At 40.1% G+C, this 22872-nt stretch overlaps 2 protein-coding genes across 2 annotated transcripts in view; one reads left to right on the top strand and one right to left on the bottom strand.

Annotated features, from left to right (window-relative positions):
* TG (thyroglobulin) overlaps positions 1-22872 on the bottom strand; it is a 146596-nt gene that overhangs the window by 37884 nt on the left and 85840 nt on the right. The window lies entirely within an intron of this gene.
* Positions 153-22743, top strand: SLA (Src like adaptor). Its single transcript, XM_033076996.1, has 8 exons — positions 153-416; positions 5703-5796; positions 11544-11643; positions 14767-14853; positions 16166-16269; positions 17794-17925; positions 19836-19968; positions 20862-22743. Exons 2-8 carry the CDS (start codon positions 5736-5738, stop codon positions 21079-21081), a joined length of 837 nt encoding a protein of 278 aa, XP_032932887.1. The 5' UTR covers positions 153-416; positions 5703-5735; the 3' UTR covers positions 21082-22743.

The following is a 22872-nucleotide window of genomic DNA, read 5'->3' as shown; positions in this document are numbered from 1 at the left end:
TGGATAAATAAATTCGTAAGAAGAAGAAAAAAACATAAACCCTTTCTGTGTAAGTAATGTAAACTGGGTTGTTTCCCTCATTTTTTATATCTGCTGAAACCAGCCCTGATGCAATACATTGAAAACCTCCCTGTTTTTCTCAGCCCATAGATAAAATGTGCCTTCAGTAGTGACTTGCAACAGGAACCTCATCTGTTGCAAACACTTTGAGCCTTCCTTATTTCTCAGAGAGGAAGTATGTGGCCTGTTTGGCAAATGCTGCTCTACATGACAGCGTGAACTTCACAACACACTCATTCGACCGGCTGCTCCTCGACTTGATCAGCTAAACCTTGCTGGCAGCATGAGAGCAGTACTATGACTACGGCTTTTTTCAGAAATACTGCAACCTGGAATGCCATGCCTAGCATTTAAAGGTAATCACTGCTGTGATATATTTTACATTATCTGCGTACGAGACCAAATGTTTCCATTTTATTTATATACAAGGGTGTTCTATTTCATTAACAATGACAGTATTCAGACGTGGATTTTAAGTACCACCAAAGGCAGAAATAGAAGAGCCTGCCTCGATCCTTTTCATCAGGAGTGGTATTAAAAGACAGACAGGACAAGGATAATTCTACTGAAACCTAAGAGTCAGATAGATGCCTTAGACCTTATGCTAAAGCAAACTGCATTTCACTATAACCAAAATATGAGCCCACAGATTAGTGGGCTTTTTATTCAAAGTGTTAGAAGTGTGCATAGTGTGGTATTTCTGTGTTGTTTCATGTTTGCATGTGTCTATGAATTACTTTGATGAGAGTATTATGTTATTCTTTCTGAGTGCAAAGGTACAACTGCCTCAAAGCTTAAAGGATGCTCATTTTGATTAATGATAAATTAAGGGAAATTTGCCAAAAAAAAAAAAAAAAAAACCAGTTTCTGAAATCTATGTTGTTTTGCTTTTTCTTTCCCCACATTAAAAATAACAGGATGCCAGTGCTTTAATTTTCAAGCTAAATGAGATTCAGATATTACCTGTAAACTTTATTGAGAATGGAATTTTCACACCTTGGCAATATAGATATGAATATCAGGAAACAAAAATAAAATACCGTATAGCATCTCAAGAATGATAAATGTTCTAATTTTGCTAGTCTACAGTATTCCTTGTAGGAGGGCTCTATTCATGTGCCTATCTTGCCTTTTTATTCCTCTTATTACTTTCATTTCTTTATATTAACTAATTCTCAATCATATTAAATATAACTTTGAGAAAGTTCTCACCAAGTAGCAGAATTTCTTGTGTTCCATGCTATAAAACTGCTGCAGAAGAATGTTTTCTCAGGGAACAAATTCTGCAAGAGGAAGTTACTGCTACATGTGCTGCACACAGGAACGGAAGGGGAAAATTGTACCACAGGTTTTGGGGTCACACGATGTAGGTCAGTGGGATTCCAGTCTTGAAGGTGAAGAATTCATATCTGCTGAGAGTTCTGATAAATAGGACATAAAGCAGGACTGTGGATGTTTCCTCACATTCCTTTTGGCAGCAAAGATCCCTAAGCCCTAATAGCTGTGTGTGCAAACACCTTTCCTTGGACATTGTGCACAAGTGGAAAGGGGAGAGAAGGAAAAACCAAAGCTTGGAACACTGTAAACATGATCTTAATGGTTAAAAACCAAATTTTCGTGCAAGCCTGAGGAGGTGGCTGGTGAGCAGGAGGGCTGTAGGTAGATTTTGGTTCCCAGCAGCCCAGCGGTTCCTCTGAGCTCAACACCAGCTGCACTCCATGAAGGGTTTGGGGCAGATAAGACACAGTGAGTTTAGAGTCTATCATTTCTCTTTAGATCTTCCTGCATCACCCTCAGGGAATTATTTTCTTTGGATCTGGCATAATTACCTGCTTCTGTGACAGAAGGATGGCACTTCTACTGGTATCCCAAACTCTGCCATCAAGTTTAGATATAAGGAACAAAGTTTTTACAATGAGGGGGGTGAAACACAGGTTACTCAGAGAGATGCTAAATACTCCATCCTTGTAAACATTCAAAGCCAGGTTGGACAGGGCTCTGAGCAACCTGATCTAATTGCAAATGTCCCTGTCCAAGGAGGGAGGGTTGGACTGAGTGGCCTAAAAATGTCCCTTCCAAACCAAATTATTCTATGTTTCAATAAGAATGAGTGAGATGCAGTGCCTCTAGCAAATTTTCTATTTCAGAAGATTATAATCTATAAAACTGTTAGTATTCTTCTGTTGGTTTCAATGAAAATAATTGGTTCATGAGCTCTTTAAAGCTTCCAGTAAGTCTAGTTTTGCAGAGTGTCTCAATATTATAGAAAACCACACAAGAATTTGTCATGCAGCAATGGAATGGATTTGTATTGTGCTGACAAAAACTCAACACAAGCCCAAGCAACTTAAGCCATCAGATTCTATCATTCACTTGAGAGTAAAGCACACCATTGTTTCAGAAATACGACCAATTTGTACATTTTTACTCTAGAAACAGTGATACTAATTTGTACATTTTTACTCTCAAAACAGTGATGTGCCATTGCCAACAAACAAGAAGAAACAATTTTTGCCTGCCCTATTTAAAACAAAACTTCTGTGTCCCATTTTCAATATCTGAAGGTTGAGTCATACCTCAGAAGATTTACTCCACCACCTTTGACTGGACTATAGGAACCCTCGCTCTGCCCCTGTGCATAAAGACAAGTGTCTTTAGCAGTAAAACCTAGGCTGATGTCTCATTTTCCTTTCAGTCCCTTTGGTTAAGTGAATTAACAGCAAGGCTCAGAGCTTTTCATTTTTAATTTTATTTTTACTGAGCACTTCTGCCATGAATCTGGAGAGCACCTTGAACTCTCTGTTCCTTTCACGACTTTTTGCCACCAAGGGCAGTGCCAGTAAAAGAGCACGGAAAATGCAGTGAGAAAGAGCAAACTGCCACGTTCATGACGGCAAAGCCCAGGACGTCACTGCTCTTCTCTGCACGGAAAGTGCCTCACAACGTTTGCATTTTCCACAAGTCACATTCTTCCACATCTAAGGCAGCAGCATGGAGCTGCATGTTGTGCCCTGATGACTTCACAGGTCAATAATGGGATGCTGTTCTCAAAGGACCTCTGGTGTGGAAGAAAGGAATCAGGCTGTGCTCTGCAAAATACAAAGTAGGAACTTGCCTGTTGTCCAGTGTTTAATCCCTCTGGACTTGACTGTGGTTTAACTGCAAATTACAGATAAGCAGCCCTGTAGAAACACTACATGTATTTCTAAAGCAAGATTTAGAGATTAGATCCTAAACACCATGTAAATGCCTTGGTGAAATGTGCCATGCTTTTTGGAAAGATTGAAAGCCTGAAGTAAGATTTTCAGAAGTCTTTCCACCATGCACAAATGCTATGTTTCCCTTTCCAATGAGACTCAGGCACACCTGAAGTTAGGAGTAATAAAAAGGCCACTGGTCACAAGTCTGACACCGTAGGATGGCTTGCTCTCCTTGCCCTCAAATAACAAAACCCTGAATAAAGTGGTACTTAGAGGTAGGACTCTTTTTTGTTTTTATTTTTTATTTTTTTTCCTGGACTTTTGGTACTCAAAATCCAAGCAATTCTTATCTAAATATCAATTTCCTGTGTCAAAATTATAGATGGACATAAGGTGTTTATGCTGCCATTCTTGTCATCTACCTGGGATTGCACAACATTTTTGGTAACTGCAGCTTAGATTCTGTACACTGAGCAAGATTTGAGCTACCCTTTTAAATAACTGCAAAAATGCATCTACTAAAGCACAGAGCTCAGCAGAGATTATCAGTCCAGGTATTTATCTCATTCTCCTGGCTGACATTTTCAGTCCTGTTGAGCTCTCTGTTGCTGTGCCCAGGAAATTTTTCAGGCTAATTTGAAAATGAGCCATGAACATCTATAATATCTGTAGCCAAAATAATGGCTGCACTACCCCTATGGGTTTGTCTCTTGCTCTTTATGGGATACAAATAAGAAAAATGTTCAACAACTTAAAATTGGGTCTTGCAGAAAAATACTCATAATTAGATCAGAAAATTATGATCTTGAAAGCAGACATTGCCTGTTAAAGTGAATTCTGGTTTCAGGTTTAGAAATTTAGATGCATTTACATGGAGAAAGATATTTTTTTGTTTTGTTTTCTATCAATAGACCTTTTTTTTAAAACGAGAATACCCAAGTAGTTTATTTAAATTTAAGGGTGCTGCTTTACTCAGCTTCTCCTATTGGGCAACACATTTTTGTTCATGTGCAAGTGGGTTTCAGATATTTGTCAAAAAGACATTGGCACAGCTGCACCCTCCAGATGTGCCACAAGCCAGCTCTGAGTGCATACAGTGAAGGGGTAATGTGCCATTTGGCCAGTGAAATAGAGAATTCTAGCAAAGAGCCTTTGGAAGCAGCACTAAGAAGCTTGGGAAGCAGATGAGGTGGAGTCAAACTGTGCACTACCATCTGTTCTAGCACTGAGCTCCTTGCATTCGATAAGGGATGAATTTTCTTTCCTTTGAATGGCATTTTATTCCGTGGGATGTCTTCCTAAACTGCCTGTAAGACGTTAAAAATTTATGGTATTAATCAACATACTGAAATTCTGCCAATCTTATTCCAAAAGACAATTAGCAATAAAGTCTTGCTGATGTCAGCAGTTTTCCTTCTCAGGTTGGACATCTCTCCACCTGACCCTCATCAGGTTCTATCACGTGTAAGTGAAGAGCAGCACACCAAAGTCAGTAACCACCTTTGACATATTTAAGCTAGAAAAGGCCACAAGGTGCAGAATACCCACATAATGCTGCTAGAGTACCTGTTATCATTTTCACAGGGCAATGGTCAGAAATATATTTTTAAAAATAATTACGCGTCAGCTGGTGGTGTTGTTTTGCTTTAATGTACAGTTTTTAAAAAGATATGGTTTTTGTCTTCTGAAAAAACACCATGGCGTGATACATCTTCCACATTGAAAATATTTATCTCTCTGTTTTCTGTCAGAGAGAATTAGGATGGCTGCAGCAAAGCTATGAGAAGGAACTGTTCCCCTCATTAGTTCTGCAATTGTCTGATACTGTTTCTTATACATCCACCAAAACTTTAAGACAGGTATCTGAAAAATTTGCACTGCTAGCTTGATGCAGGAGGACTGATTTGAAATCAAACATTTTTTTAGGCAAGGTGTTACTTTAAAAAAAAAAGTTGCCCACGTTCACTGAGGGCACAATTGCATCAGAAAAAAAGCCCAAACCTATCAAGTTCTGTTCTTTGTGTTCAGTACTAAAACAACATAATATACACACAGTGCTGAAAACCAGGGACATCAGTCTAATTAGATCCTTTGCAGCCTCAGAACTCCAAATGCTGAAAAAACATTCTGTATACGAGATGCCCATATGAGCACAGCCCTGCTGTTACTTCCTATTGTGCTGAGGTACTGGTAATGGAAACTTTTACTGCATCATGTTCTTCTGAGCAACTTCCCTAGCTGTGGTTTTCTGCTGCTCCCCTGATAAAAGCACAGAAGTGGTGAGAGTTTAGCAAGTATGTAAAACTCTTGCATGAATTTGACACCAGAGATCTCAAAAGCAAAACTGTACGAAATTGGAGACGCCCAAACGAGGTCATTTCTCATCTGTTAGCACAGCAGGTGTTGTTGTGATGTTAAATTTCAATGTCTGCTTTGATTTAGTTCCGAAGAACTTTGACAGAATTAGCGAGCACGATGGGAAATACTGTGAAAACTCCGAGAGCATCCGAGGAAACAAACGCGCCGAGCCAAACGGGTAAGCACTCACTTCATTCCTTTCCAGAGAAAAAGATGTTCATATATCATATATGATAGACTCAGCCATGTGTCTTTCTTCACCCTCCTGACAAGAGCAGGCAAGTGCATGGCTGCTGTGGGAGAAGGAGGGGATCCACCAGACTGTGCCTATATTTAGCCACGTTTTAGCTCATTTTCCAAGAAGCACTTTAATTAAAAACCCCTGAATGTTAAACATATTATTTGCTGGTGCTCCTTGAAAGACGTTCCTTCCAAATCAGAAAGCACAGAAATGCTACTTTAGAAACCAGGAATGTTGTGTTTTGACGTAATTGCATGTGATATTTTATACAAATTTATTCTTGAAATTTGGGGTTCCTTCATTTAAGGTCGAAAGTTTTAATGATGTATTGCGCTGAACCTCAGGTCCACCCACTGTCAGATAATTGCATTAAAAGTAGCACACAGCCAACCTGTCACCAGATTTATCCATAAAGGCACAGGGCAAGCTGCCAAAGAAGAATATAACACATCTGCCCTCTGCATCCACACATGAATAAATCAGGTTGAAAATCCCTCCCTGCCACCTCTGTAGGCTGGTAGAGGTCATGCATTGGAGGGGGAAGGAAGAGGGATTTGGTGATCAGCTACTACAAACTGTGAGTGAGTGGGTGGAGAGGCAGTAGAGCCTCCGCCCTCAAGGTGCACTAATACAGGCAGCTGGCACAAGAGCTGCGATAAATCACTCCTCAAAGGTGAAAAGGAGAAAGCTATTTTGGCTTTTTTCCTTTGGGTTTGGGGTGGGTTTTTTAAAGTAGGCTTTGTTGTTTTTTTGTTGGTTTGTTTTTTAATTTTGGGGTTTTTTCCAAGAAAGATTTTCCGATTGAGCTGCTCATTATTATGAGGCTAGGAAGTCAGCATGGTTTCATTTTTGCTGCAAGGAAACCCAGCCCTGCTCTTGGTTAGGAACTCACTGAGATGGGCAGCCTGGCAGCCCTGAGCGCTAACAGAAACTACTCAGCATATTGCTTTTTTTTTTTTTTTTTGGTAAAGAAGAGTGCCTTATGTTGGTAGTCCCAACAACTGTTGACACAAATACCACATATAAACACCAAAACAGAGACATGCACTCCCTCAAAGCAGCACCTTGCTGATGAGCAGGCCATGCCTGTGACCAAGTTTGTATGGTCCTGCACATGCTAGAAGTCAGGATTTAGCAAGGCTAAAAACAACTGCAACCCTTTCTGTGATGGAAATAAAACAAACCCCCAAAAGATAACTCTGCAAACATTGATAGCACAGTGGTTACAAGGGGAAAATATCTGTTTAGGAATTCAGGACTCAATCTGCTTGGACTGTCCTACACATCTAGCACATCTGGAAAAGGGTATTGCTAGTTCTACCTGACCTCCTGCTACCACCTGGGGAAGAACAAATCTCCTGTAGTTGCAGTGGCATCTGCCAAGGCTGTAGGGATGTTTCAGACACTCTCACAGATGAAATTGCACCATATACACGTGTTTAATCATCCAAAGGCAGGGGGTTTGTCACAAAAATGAACAGTGATGGAATACTCTCCTATGAGAAAATGTTGAGAGTTTGGGTTATTCAGCCTGGAGAAGAGAAGGCTCCAGGGAGACCTTATTGCAGTTCTCAATACTTAGAGAGGGCTTATAGGAAAGATGGGGGTGACTTTTTAGTAGGGCTTGTTGTGATACAGCAAATGGTTTTAAACTAAGATAGGGTAGATTTAGACTAGATACAAGGAAGAAAATTTTTGTAATGGGTGTGGTGCAACACCAGACCAGGTTGCACAGAGAGGTGGCAGATGCACCACCTCTAGGAACTTTCAAGGTCAGGAAGGTCAGGGCTCTGAGCAACTGGATCTAGTTGAAGATGTCCCCACTCATTTCAGAGGGTTGGACTAGATGACTTTAGAGCTCCCTTCCAACTCAAACTATTCTGTGATTTTAGGATTTATCAGCCTGAATAGCTCTTTGGATCCACCCATCTCTTAGTCTGGGCCAGACCAGTATCTTTCATAAGATGTTGCTGATGAAAGCTGGGGTACAAACTCAGTACTGTCATCCAAATCCAATGAAAAAAGGCTTCTAAAAATGAACCTGGTACCAAAGTGTGTGTTGGGGTTCATCCAGTGAGTTTGTATGTGTTTGCCTTCCTGAGTAGATTAAACTCCCAATCACACCACAAAACACAGATTTCCACCAGGCCAGGAACAGACTTGATTTAACTGAGGTGGAGGATGCGATCCACAGACTTTCAATAGTTGAAATAGTTATAGGAGGTTTGACATTGGCTCATTTCAGTGACACAATAACATGAAGCACAGAAACAGAAGGGAAAGAATGAAAGGAAAGAGTTCCCAACAAAAAGGGGGAAGAAAAAAAGGTAACTGCAGTCCGCAGACCTGATCTGAAGTGTTCATCAGACACTTATGAGCCCCTGATGCTGCCTGAATTTGCACTGAAAGTAAAACCTTGTGCTTTCCTCACCACCAGTGTGCCAGTCTTGGCCCTGAGAAAGAGAACAGTGTATAACCTGCATTTCCCTAGCAGGCATTTGGACCCCTAAGATAACTGCACCCCATCTGCCAGCACATTGTACACGCATTCCTGGCTCAACCCAGGGACTGATGACAGAGTCAGCAGAACAGCAAGGGGTCATCAAGGGTTGTGAGCCCCTCTCTGTCCTCCTCTGGGACCCTGAATCAAGGGTTAATCCTTTTGGGCTGCACCTGCACAACTCTCAGTTCCCAAGCTGGCTGGTTTAGATCTAGCTTGGGTACCAAAGTGTGACTCTGCAGCCACACCTTGCAGTGCTGTACAGTTTCCCAGATGCACTTGAGTGCCCTCCTTCACCCTCCCTGGTGCACCCCATGCTATAAATCATAACATTTCTACTGTCCAGTAAAGCTGGATGATGCATGGAGCCGAAATCCAAATAGTTCATTCCCACTCCAGACGTGGACCACGTCATTGCACAGCACAGCAGATTTTTGAGGGTGATGAGCTGGATCTGGATGCTTTGCCTATGCTCTTCCTACTTTAATAATGCTTCATAGTCCATTCCCAATTAATAATTGGAAGGATACAATATTCAGTCTCACACTTTGCAAGACATGGGGGTGTGAAGACATCTAAAATTAGCATGTATTTCACATTCATTTCCTACTCCTAAAAAAAACACCCAGAATTAACACCTGATGCAGCGGAAAAGATTGTGCTTCGATCTTTCCACTCTAACTTTTGAGTTGTTCCATTTCAGATGTAACCTACACTGGTACTGGGTAGGAGAGTTTGTCTTAGATAAACTCAGGCAAATCTTTTTTCTTTTACACCTTGAAAGTGTGGGGAGCTCATCAGATCAAATCTATTAGATAACTGTGAAATTTAGGTGTGGAGAAAGCATGTAATTTGTTTAGTTCCTGTTTCCAGACTTTTGTGTTTGCAAGGAGCTGTTATGGGTTCTGTGAAATGTTGTACAGTGTGGTGGGGTATTTTGCATGACCAAAAAACCCAGTGAGGTTTGACTTAAATACCAATCAAAACAAAGTGGAGAAGGAGGGGGTTCACTGCTTTCCTTACGCTTTAATATAACTGTGTGTAGTTTAAGAGGTAACATTTGCATTGATGTGGAAGATAACACTCTGATATGTTCCTTCCTTTTCAGAACTACAAATTAACGTGCAAAACTGAAACAAAAATTAATATAAATATGAGAGTGTAAGCAAAGGTCTTGCTGGAGTAGACAAAAAGTCACCTACCCCACAATGCATAACAAAATGCAAATGGCCAGTACACCAAGAAGGAGAGCAGAAAAGCATTTATTTTCTACTCTTTCACTATGGAAGCAGAATATTTATAATATTATATATAAATATTATAATATAATATTTATAAAGAAACTTTTTTTTTTAAAGCACTATTAAAGGCATTAACGTGTTGACACTTTATCCTCATTTTGCTACTTTTAAAATGCACCTTCTGGTCTCTATTTCTTCTAGTATTCCTGGATAAAGACTTTGTTTTGTCAAAGAAAGGGTCAGTGCCAATGCTTAGGTGGTGTTAGCCTCAGATACTGAGTAGCTTCATAGACAGGAAAGTGCTACTAGATTTTCTGTGCAGAACAAGGAAGCCATCAAAGGCTTAGCACAGAATTTCTTCAATAGGGTTGAACTGTCTAATAGGTTATATTAGACTAATCACAGTGGTTGGCTGTACTGGACTAGTCCTGTTAATTCAGTGACACTAATCAACCTAGAAAATCATGGCAATACCAATATTAAACCCACTCTCAAAATAATCATAGAATGGCTTAGGTTGGAAGAGATCTTAAAGACCATCTAGTACCACTCTCACTGCCATGGGCAGGGATGCCATCCCTAGATCAAGTTGCTCAGATCCCATCCAACCTGGCCTTGAACACTTCCAGGGATGGGGCATCCAGAGCTTCTCTGGGTAACCTGCTGTGTTTCTGTTCTTCATGTTTCCTTCAGCCTTTTACCCTTATCTCTGTGAGAACTAAGGCCCTGAGACATATAGCTAAAAATACAGCATCCTTTCAGGGTGTTTCACCTAGGTTTCCCTCAAAAGTTGTCTTCCTTAAAGAGAAGTTGGCAACAAATCTATATTAAATGAGAAAAAATTAACAAGATACAGAAGCGTTTCTATCTCTCTAATTTCTTTCTTTCCTACCCTGAATTCACACCCATTTTTGCACATGCTGGGCAGCACAGAGTGGGAAGTGTGGAGATCAAACAAGCACTGCAGAGGGAAGCTCTGTCTCCCTGTGAGGCCATGGAGGGGAGGAACTGCTCCAGAGAAACACAGGCAGTGTATGGCACAATCCCTCTTGCCAGGACTTGTGACAAAGAGCCCAAAACACCCAGCATGACACATATCTGAGTGCCCCAGCTGTCAGCATTTACTGGGCACCACAGATCCCAGCAGGATGAGGGGCATTCCCTGTTTGATAGTCCCAGTCTTGTGTGAAGTGCTCCATCCTTCAGAAACCCAAAGAATGAACATGTCCTACACAGGGTGCAAGTCCCAGATTCATCCCAGCTGATGTGAAAGGTTTTCTCATCTCTTTGGTGACCTCAGTTCTGTAATTGCCATTGTACAATGGTTTCAACCTAAACACCCCTGTGCCTGTTTTCTTTCTCTGAAGTTCTAATACAATATCCATGCAATGGTGAGAACCAAGTGCAGTGGCTGATCATCAAGGATAAAACAAGTGATGGAAATGAGCAGTAATGGCCACACTCTCATTGATCTTGATCTAAACTGATTTCATACCATTGAAAAGTATCAGTGGTGTAAAATTATGATATAATTCAACATGCATCTTTCTTTTCTTAAATATAATGCTACAAAAATTTAGCTGGAGGCAATTAGAGACAGTGGCATTAATCAAACTGGGTTACTTCCTAATACTATAAAGAATTACTAATTTTTTTAGTTTCAAACTGAATATGTCCTTTAAATATGGCAATTGCTAGAAAAAGTGGTCTAAATTTAGTTGCTTACAATTAACCACATGACCTTTTTCATTTCTAGTATCTTCACAGTCTTCTTATAAATTTATAGGCTCTTCTTTAGCTCCTTACATTTATTAAGTGACATTTCAGAGATTTTTTTCCCTGTTTGACCTACTACATAGAATTTATCATACTTAAAGAAAAATTCATTTTTGTCTCAGAGCTCTACCTTTGTTTAAAGTGACATTTTCTTTCTTCTCTCACAGGTCAGGAGAGTGACTTCCTGGCTGTTCTCTATGACTATCCTTCAGCAGACATAAGCCAACCTATATTTCATGTAGGGGAAAAACTACGTGTGCTATCAGAGTAAGTTGATCAATTTATTTTTAAATTGGGTTTTATTACATCTGAAGCAAAACTCTGTTTTATGCACCTGGCCCAAACTGGATGAAGTCCAGCAAAATGAGTTGAGTTCAGAATTTTCAATGAAGGATGCTTAGCCATAGTGTACATTTCTGTGTAGTTTCAGGATCTGGGATTACAGACTGTCCTTTGATCCATAGATTTCTCTTAGGTTTCTCAAAATGGATTCAGACTCTATTCTAAAACAAGACTAAGAGCAATTCTGCTCTGAAAAATTATGAGACAGCATTCCCCAAATGTAATGGAAAACAGAGTAAAAACCCACACATAGAAAAGGAAAATCATTTTAAATTTCTTTATGTCAAGCGTGTCTGTCATTTTCTCTCTTACCCTTTTTAATCTAACAATTCCTTTATGATTAAATCTTAGAATTTCCTTCCAATTTAAGGCAAATGTCAAAAAAACCAAAGAACCAAAAAACCCAACAAAAAAACTAGTGTGTGTGTGTGTTGCGGGGGGGGGGGGGGGTTGGTATTTGTATTTTTTAATCGATTCTCCATTTTCTTAGTGAGGGGAAAAAAAGAGATTTCTCAGCCAGTTCCATTCAAAATATTTAAGCCCCAGAAGTAAGTAGGCTTAAGAGCACCAGATCAGACTGACCATAACCTAGTGCAATATTGCCAGACATAAGAATGAGCACATGTGCAGAAAAATAGAAGCCAGCAGCCCTGATGTTCCTTTAGGCACAGCTTGTATCAGCACACAGTGACCTCCTGCAAGTTACTCAGCCCCACAGCCACTATTTACACTGCTCAAAATGAGAAGCATCACAGATGACTGATGATTTCTCAGACTCTTCTCCAGGCCACCATGACCTGCAGTGGCCTCTGTCAGTCACAAGACACAGGCTGACCCAGACCCTTTGGGCTGACCCAGAATGGCTGCACTTGTGTTCTGCTGACACAGCTTTCTCTGCCTCCCTGAACCTAAGGGTCCCAAGACTCAGACAATACCACCAGATAAATTTTCTGCTGATGGAGAGCTCCTCTAAACCAGGGGAATTCTTCTCTGCTAGCTTCTAGCAGTATAAACCTTGCTGCAGTTTGCAGAAAATACATGACATGGTACAACAACTGCTTTTGCTTGGAAATTCCAGCTTAAAGCCTCACTCTCAGATTTCATCAGCTACAGCCCTCACACCACCACAGGACTGCCTATTCCCATATCAATGGGAATTATATCTGTGGCAAATTACATACACATGTGCTGCTAAGTATCATCCACTGCAGGAACAGCTTCTTTCTAAAAGAATAGGCTTTGGCAGAAGAAGCTTTTGACATGTTTGTCTGCTGTGCAGTGATCAAGAGCTTCTCCTGATGGATACATTAGATCCAAAACAAGCCTTGATGGGAGCTTTCTTCTTCTTATTTTGAATCATGAGCTTGTTCACAGAAGACAAGACAGTCCAACACCATGCAAACCACAGTGTCCTGATGAAGGTCCTGTTCTCCCCTGCTGGGGTACGTCCTGCTGTCAGTGGGAATTGTTTTCCTGAAGACTCTTCCTTCTCATAAACTGTCATTCTTTTTTCTGAAATCACTCAAAGAAGTAAAATACAGTAAAAAAAGAAGAGTAGTGTTGCATGACCAGAGCACAAGTGATGAGGAGTCAGCATAAGCAGCAGCATGCACTGCTTTTACAACAGCAGCTTTTCAGCCTCCCACCAAAGCAGTGATGTGTAGTGGCAATCAGCCCCAGCCATCCTGCCAGGAACAGGACATATGGAACCTCCATAGGAAATGCAACTCCTCACAGATATTTGTGACTGCTCTGGGTTGGCAGAATTATATAAGCACCACTGGCACAGTTTCTCACTCTCCACACTGGTCAGGCACAGATGAACTGTATTTGGCTGGCAGTAAAGTCAAATGTACTCCAAGATTTGCCCCAATCTACATAATTTCTGTAGCTCTTGCCCCAGGAGAGATATGTTGCTTTGGGATTTTTAATCATCAGAAGGATTTTTCAGAGTTAGTAATATTAAAGTTTGGAGGGAGAGAGATTACTAATTTCTCAGTTTGATTTTTTCTTTCTTATTTCAATTCTTGGTTCTGTCTAGGAGAGTTCTGGGTGGGGAAGGGACAAAAATAACCTAAAATTTTTATAGATAAATTCATTTCATCTGGAAAACCAAATACAAAACATTTGGGTCCCTGAACTTTCTGGCTCTGAGAAGTAGATACTTCCCTTTTTCCCTCAGCACAGACATTCTGGACCATGGTCCCAGCAGCTATAGCTCATGACATTTAACCTAAGTGATTTCAACACAGCTATTTTGACACACACTGAGACTCTGATCTGAGTCTAGACATTATTTTGGGAGCATTTATATGAACATCCACAAAAGCAGCATTCAAACACAAGACACAGTTCTTTGGATTCAAACTCTTAAAGTGAAGGTGCAGAGAACCCATCAGCATCCTTGCACTACAAGTAAAGCTCTGCATCATCCCTGTATTTTTGAAGGGATTCAAGAGTCAAAGCCAATATCTCAGCAATATCTTGAGATGTATTGGGGAAAACACAAACCTGCAGCTTCAGCTACAAGCTCTATTTATTGGAGTCTGGTCTGCAACTCATGGAAGACAAGGAAAAGAGCAAACCACAAACCAGGCTCTGTTGAACTGACAGCCTGTTCCCAAGCAGACAGGCTCCATTTCCCAGGAACCTCTACCCTGGACTTACAGGGCTGTCCAGACACAACACACTCAGCTGTAAACTGAATATTTTGGACACCAGTACAAGTCTAGCTGTGGGAAGGCAGAGCACAGCATGGTTTAACCACTGAGTATTTATCCTTCTTCTTTCAACTACAGAAAAATATTTTATGTCTTACATAATTCAAATGGAACAAATGTAGCTTATTTCTGTGCCCAAATTTAATTCTCAAGGAGGTTTAGAAAGGGAACTACTCTAAATGAAACCAAACAGGGTTCCTTTCTGAATACATAGTTTCAGGACACACACTGAAGGTTGCAGGCTAATCTGTATATCTTCACTAACTTCCAAATGATGCAAAGCTCTGAAAATACATCTGAAAATATCCCTTCTCTTGCTTTCACACAGTGAAGGAGGCTGGTGGAGAGTCCATTCCCTTACAACAGGTCGAGAAAACTATATTCCAGGAAAATATGTAGCAAAGGTTTATCATGGGTAAGTAAATGCATTTCCATAGCCTTTAACATCACATTTTTACATATTCTCCTCTCATTACTCAGAGTCTTAGTCCAAAAAATGCCAATAGTGACTTGACAGGCAGAAATTTTATTTATTGACAGTCTAAAATTCATCTTTTGAAAAATTAGAACCTCAAATTCACATATAAATTTAGACTAAATGAAAAGGAAAATCCTTCTTTTAAATGTTGGAGAGAGCCAAAACCATCTCAAATCACATATAAGATATTTAATATATATCTGTTGCATGGACTGATCTCTAGCTTAAAGACATTGATGAAGAGAGCCTATTTAGAATGGATTTTTAATACTTACATAGAGTAAAATTTTAGCCAGGTTTGCTCACAGAAAAGAGGCCAAAAAGAACAAATAGAAATGCTAATAAGTCTTTCAAGAATGCAAACTTTCTCACTGGAAGAACTAAGGAAATTTCAGACATTTCTTGTTGCCATAGACACCACTCATGAAAAAACAAAAAACAACATTAAAACACAGACTTTAAAGTTTTCTGGCAAATGTTTTAATACCTGTTTAATTTTAAGGATATGAACTGTGAATGTCACTGTGAACTATGCAAGTGCTTAAATCTTAACCTGCTTTTACATCCTCCTGAAACAGCGATGCTTTCCCAAAGGCAGGGCACTGATGTGGGGTAATGGAAGCTGCTGTCTGAAACTTCAGTGGCAGCAGAGTGGATCAAACACATGAGAACAACTTTAAAATAGAGAGCCAGTAACTAGAACAGCTGAGCAAGCCCAGATGCATAGTGAGACACTGGTTGTGGCAAAACACAGCAGTGCACCAAGTTATGGTGAAAATTTACAGGGCTAATTCCACTTTCCCTTATCCACAAAGTCCATCGACTTAAATGGTTGGACTGTTCCCTAGAAGAGGCAAAATACTTGTAACTTATTTGGGGTTTATTTATGACACAATTTGGGGTTAGCAAATATGATTTAAATGAAAAGAGAGACTTAACTAATACCACAGATGTCACCAATATACCACATGAATCTGTCCCCAGCAATACAGATCAAAGCAGCTCAAAAGGTTTTGTTTTCCCTAATAAGTTCATTCTTCTCTTAACCTCACAAAGGTTAATGGAACTCAAAACCAGCAAAATTTTCTCCATAAACTGGGGAAATATGGTAGTTGAGAGAACAACTATAGAAAGCCACAGTTATTTTTGCAGTCACTTTTCCTGGCTAATGCAGCACTTTCACAGCCACATGCTGCTCACTGTCTCACTGGTGTCCAAATTTCAGAATTTGTTTTTTCCTGCTTCACAGCTGGTTATTTGAAGGGCTGGGAAGAGAAAAAGCAGAGGAACTTCTACAGCTACCCAATACCAAGGTCGGCTCCTTCATGATCAGAGAGAGTGAAACTAGGAAAGGTGAGACAATACAGATTTTTTCCCACTTGATCTTAGGCATTAACAGTTTTACAGCTCTTTAATTCACTCTCTGTCCTGTTTCATATGGATCAGTCCAAAACCAGAGAAGGTACATAATGGGAAGGTGAAGGCACCCAGTGCAGTGTGCCAGCCTTTACCAGTCACCTACTGGAAACAGGGCTATTGATGGCCACGGAAAGTTCCACGGGCATCAGCACAAACAAGACACAGTTGTTTAAACACTATTATTTACTTTGGTTGCATGCAAACCTTATGAGGCAGTGGGAGTTTCAATGAAGGAAAAGTCACAGCTTTGCCTTGGTCCACAAAGATTGATTCAAGAAGTTGTAAAATGCACACCAAGTAGTGGGGGTGGTGGATAAGTGTGTTTAGTATATAAACGAGGGAGATCTTTTATTTAATTTTAAAAATTACTGGCTTTCAATTTTATTTTCCTTCTTTTGCTACATGGGAAATATTCTGTACCAACTTTATAATTTTAATTTCTTCAATGGGGACATAGAATCACAGAATGTCCTGAGTTGGAAGGGACCTACAGGGATCACTGAGTCCAACTCCTTGCCCTGCACAGGACCACTCCAAGAATCCCACCATATCCCTGAGAGCATTGTCCAAGCTCTTTGTGAGCTCTGTCAGGTGTGGTGCTGTGATCACTGCCCTGGGGAGCCTGTTCCAGTGCCCAAACACCCTCTGGGTGAAGAACCTTTTCCTGATATCCAACCTAAACCTCCCCTGACACAGCTCCAGGCCATTCCCTCAGGTCCTGTCGTGGTCACCAGAGGCAAGAGATCAGTGTCTGCCCCTCTGCTGCCCCTCCTGCGGGAGCTGAACACAGCAATAAGGGCTCCCCTCAGTCTGCTCTTCTCCAGGCTGAACAAGTCTCCCCTGGCTTCCTTTTCCAAAGCACCAGAACACATTCTAATTTTACAATACTACAGATAAAAGGGAATAATACATCATCTGTTCTGATCTCTCGCATACCACAGGCCAATTACTTTCTTAATATCTCTACTAAATTCAAAGAAATTTAGGACTGGCATTCAGTCTTTGCCAATAAATGCTACAGAACAGTTCTAAACAAAGAAACAGAAAAATCCAAGAAGCCATCTCCTGCCATGACTGCATTATCAGCTCTCAGCTCAATTCATTACTCAAAGCTGAGTAAATCAGAAGTCTCATCTCCTTATTCAGTGGAATGCAAACAACTTCTGTAAATTTCCTTTACACCATTTCAAAAAATCCCATGCCAGCAATAATAAAAGAAAAGCACACCAGAAATTTAAGTTCAACCAAAATCCCAGGCCATGTTGTACCTTTTATTACATTTATGTATGCATATATAAAGAATAAGTACTATATGAGATGGCCACTCAAGTTTTTTTCAGCTGTTTCTGACATGTTTTGAGTCATGGCACCACATATTACAGATACTCTATTCTGCTACAGATAGCCAACCAGAACTGCAGCCCCACTGTGGTGTAATTAGTTGTTCTGTCTCTCCAGGGTTGTATTCCTTGTCAGTGAGGCACAGGCAAGTGAAGCATTACAGGATCTTCCGCCTCCCAAATAACTGGTATTACATCTCTCCACGGCAAACCTTCCAGTGCCTTGAAGACCTTGTCAATCACTACTCAGGTAAAAATAAGTGCAGGAAAAACATATTTTCCATTGGCAACTATAAAACTATCTGTCAAAGGTCCAGAACAAGAAGTTTTGCCTAAGACTTGCAAATACTATCACAGAACAAGGAATGGAAAAAGTTCAGGTTTATATATTTTACTTCATTTTTCATCCTAAATAAAAATATGCTGCCTTTAACAGTAGAACTGAAATCAGTACAAGAACTGAGATAAATAAAGCCAGATAGGCTCTGCCTGCATTGGTGTTTGGTATGACATTGGGTAGGATAGTGTATGGCCAGGTCAATAACACTGACCTAAACACCAGGTTATAGCAGCTCCCTAGAGAATTTCCAAATGCAGTTTGGAGGTCAGCACAGCTCAGGAATGCCCAGCCCCTCTAACAGCACACCTAAAGTCAAAGTGTGAGCGTACAAAAATGCTCAGCTGTACAGAAGCCATGTACCCATAGTTGTGGGTTCCAGAGACAGATTGCAACTCCTGTCTGACTCTGTTTGCCAACATGGAGATGTCTGCCATTCATTTATTTGCCATTTAGGCAGGCAGGAGATGTTGCTTCAAGGCATGCAACACCAGGTTGTCTATTCATGTTTTCTTAAAGAACCACTACAGCACACAACCTTATCTGCAGTAGAAAATTTTCAGAAATGCTGTAAGCTTCTTCCCTATCACTTTAGAAGAAGTGCATGGCAGGAATTTATCAGCAGAACTTATATCAAGAGGCTCAAGCTGTTAGCTCAATTGCAGAGTCAGCTGTCACTGTTACTAATATCAGTCCAGTGGATGACACCTTTTTCATAGTTTTTCAGATTTACGGCAATTTAACCTGTGTCAGAAAGGTAACTTGACAAATGACACAATTAAGTGGCTGCAGTTACCATGCATCATAATGGCAACATTCTAAAATGAGGAAGGAAATTACAAAAAACTAATTGCCTAAAAGCTACAAGAGAACAAAAGGTTCTGTGCTTTAACAAGCAATGGGTGCTCTGTAATTTTAAAAGTGTGAAGTTACCATAACTAAGTATTTCACAGGTAAAAGTGTGACTGCCAAAGAGTACTCTGATAAAATGAGGAGAAAAGTCATTGACATTCAAAACAAGCAAGTGAAATGTTCAAGTCCAATGATATAGAGAAGTAAGAATTTGGACAGGAGATATATATGTATTGACATGTTAACTAGTTGACATCTTTCACCATTTAGAAAGAAGAAAACAATCAGTGCCTAAAATCTGGGCTGGGGCAGAACCCAAAACTTGCAAAAATTAACATTTGTACTTGAGTTATAGGTATAAGAGGAGACATAGTCAGATTTAGGTCTCCATCCCTCACCATGAGAAGATACAGAACCTCACTCTGAAATAAGACTCAGAGTCACAGAACACAGCATTTAACCAGGATGTTCTCTGCTTGGGCAGAAGAATATCTATGATCTTCCTAATGGAGTAGGAAGAGGGTAGAGCCCAGAAACACTGATGAAGGCAACATATGAACCTCGATTCGTTCCACAGAAGAGTATGCAGGCACACAATCCAATCTGATCTTTTTTACACTCTGTTTGCGTGGCTGAGACAATAGGAAGCAAAACAGAACTCACTGAGGGCTCAGAAAAACTGGGTTTAAGTTTCTGCTCAGTCACAGAATTCCTTCTAGTCTTTGAGCAAGTCACTTTGTCTTTCTGTGTCTCAGTTCCTCACTTGTACTGTATGAAATATACCCAATGAAAAATTAAAAGGCAAAGGTATGAGGAAAGGAAAAAATTAAGCTTATGTTACTGTGTCCTTGCTAAGAACACACAATTTTTGACTTCTACTGCTGAGTCCAAAATTGTTTATCTGAGCATGCACCAGGGAAAGAAGACAGTAAGCAAAGACTAACTGTCTGTGTATTCATTTTCCTGTTCAGAAGTTGCTGATGGTCTCTGCTGTGTCCTTACAACACCATGTCTTACCCAGTGCACTAACAACAACACCGTGGTGGATCCAGTTCCTCCTGTGGTGATGAGGAATAAAAATTTCAACTGGAGAAACATTCACAGGTACCACAAATAACACAGGCTGCCAGAAACAACAGGGGTGTTTCCCAGCCATGCACATACTTGCACTTGCAACACACAAGACACAGCTATTTATTTCCATCTCCTGAAAGCAGTTTTGAAGCTTGGACAATCTCACATCAAGCAAACCCATGAAAACTGAATGCCCAGCTCTCTAACTGATAATCTAGGTTTAACTTAGAAAGAAAGTATAGTTGGCATTCAATAATTTCTGCTATCCATGTGTTCAGTCCCTTTGGGACTCCTGAGTCCTTTCACCAAGGGGCAGAGTCCCAAAGCCCAGTGCCACCCACCCTGCTGGTCCATCCCCTCTGATGTGCAGTGCTCAGGTGAGCTGTGGCAGCAGAAGTGGCTCCCCCTTTTCACACACCCAGGAAGCAGCACAGGTGCAGTGAATGAGAATAAACCTTTCCTGTTGTGTCTCTCTCAACACACAGCCCAATTCATGAGATTTGTAATATCACAACTGCCACGAGAGAAAGTAGGTCAGGTTTCAGAAGCTGAGGAAACAAACGCCCTCAGAAACAAAAGCACCTTTTACTTTTGAAGAGTAAATTTCCCTCCACTACTCTTCCTTCACAAAGCATTCATGTGCTTATGAAGGCAAGAAAATTTTGTGCAGTACTGACGTCATTTTTCCTACATATTAAGAAGAGAATATAGATGATATATCCTTTTCAAGTGTCAGAAAAATATTTAGATATTACTGTTATACTGCTTTTTTGAGAAATGCTAAGTGACAGAATTATGATTTATGAGGCAGAAATGTTTTTATACAACAAAAATAACATTATTAATTTTAACAACTGTTAATATTATCCTAAGAGGCTCAATCCAAGTATCTGAAATGATAACAAAATATTGTTCTTTTACAGGCTGGAGTTGACTGGAGATACCAAAAGCACGCTGGCAGCAATGGATGACTCCTGCCTCAGCTATGGCCTGAGGGAAAGCATCGCCTCCTACCTCTCCCTGACTGAGGATGACAACACTTCCTTTGCAAATGCCAGGAAGAAGAAAACTCAATCTCTCATATACACAGGGAGCAAACGTAAGAGTGCCCTTCACCTGCCACCCACACTGTATGACAACTAATAAACACAAACAGGAAAAAGCCAAAAACTGACGATTTAGAAGAGAAACCAGGGCATCCTGTGGTCCTGCCATCCTTCAACAGCTGAGAAATACAATCAGACAAGCTGGTGACCAAACACCAGCAGTTCTTCTGTTTTTCCTCTTCTGAATGTTAACCAGAGACCTTCCAAGGGTGCTATCTCAGCCATGGCATGTGCTGGGAATGTCCCCAGTGCACCAGAACTGGCTCACAACCAGGATAAACTGATACAGACTCTAAATCAAAAGCCAAATGGTGCAGGTGATTCTTCAGCAGGGACAATGCCCAGCATTGTGCAGAGGTGACTGCAAGGGAAGGACTAATTGCAGCTCAAGAACTTAATTTAAGTCTTACTCTGGTATTCTTCACAAGGCTGAGAACCTTCTTTACAGAACCTATCTACACTGAAAAAAGGAGCATTTTTCTTTTCAAGATAGACTTATCCACTGTCATCGAAATGGGTCAGAGAGACATCAATAAATCCAAGAACGAATCTAACATCCAGCATCCAAGAAACATCTGATTATAGTGACTCCATACTTATCTTTTAGGATAAAAAAGTTAAAATCACTGTCTTTAAAAGTAGCATTTAATTCACTTGCTGGCAATGGCCTGCAGTGTCATAAAATAGTCACAAAATTAAAAACAGGGTTAATTCACCAAGAAAAACAGCTCCTGCTTATACCTGAGATGGGAGTTCAGGCATATGTAATTCAGCTGCTCATAATAAAGCAGATAAAAGGAGAACAAAGGAGAGTGTAATTGAAAAATAAGATGTGATGATATTGTGCCTAAGTGCAAAGGATGGCTCGCAAAGGTGTGACCTTTTTTGTGTACAGGGAGATATTTTAACTTTGACTTCTGAAGTCAGCCACATATTTATGTATAATATTTATATTAATAGCAGCTTTTAAAATAATTAAACTAAGGGAACAAATCAGTAACAGTGGATGTTAGAGATTTTCCCTATTTTCTTGTCTGGCGAGAGTTATGTCCAATAGGAATTAAGTTTTCTATTAAAACCACTTCAGGATTAGAGGGTTTTCTGAAATTTCATATATTTTTTAACAGGCATTTTTCCTTTTCTAAGTGATGAAAGAGCAAGTAGCATTTTCCTTTGAACCTGCTTGTGATTGCTTTTTAAACCAAGCAATCACTCTTGTCTGAGTGTGTAAAATGCTGCAACCTATGCTCTCAAGCTGAGAAAGTTTTAATCCAATATTCTCTTGTACCTTTTTGCCCTGATTTGAATAATGAAGGTTTGGGGAAATAGAGAATTTGAGAGGTTGTGTATATACATGTACATTTAATCTCTAAACACCTCTTAGGACAAATCTATGTGCTCTTTAGATCTTGTATGGGGTCTTTTGCACTAGAAAGAAAGGTTCAGAGATCAAAATATTTCACAGCCTGTTTAAACATATTTCAGGACTTAAAGGATGAATGTAATTTGGCTGGTAAATATTGAACTCCAGAAAGCAAGACACACTCAGGAAGTCTAGGCATTTGTATAATCTAATTACTGTTACTGATTATCAATACATTATGGTGCCCGCATTTTATCCATGAAATGTCTGTGTGGAGCATTTCAGATTTCTAAGTCATAAATTGTATTTATTCATTAAAATAATATTCAGAAGTTACTTTGTGTTGCTTTTAGAAAATGGAAACCTGGTGTGCAACTAGTACAAACACCCAGCCTTGCAATGCCAGTGCCAGAGGGCATCTTGGATGGAAGGTGACAAAAGAATCCCAGAGCCCACACAGCTGGC

This window comes from Catharus ustulatus, chromosome 1 (assembly GCF_009819885.2).
Source record: "Catharus ustulatus isolate bCatUst1 chromosome 1, bCatUst1.pri.v2, whole genome shotgun sequence".
NCBI classification, from domain to species: domain Eukaryota; kingdom Metazoa; phylum Chordata; class Aves; order Passeriformes; family Turdidae; genus Catharus; species Catharus ustulatus.
The sequence above is the reverse complement of the archived record's forward strand: the minus strand, read 5'-3'. Positions and strand labels throughout refer to the sequence as shown.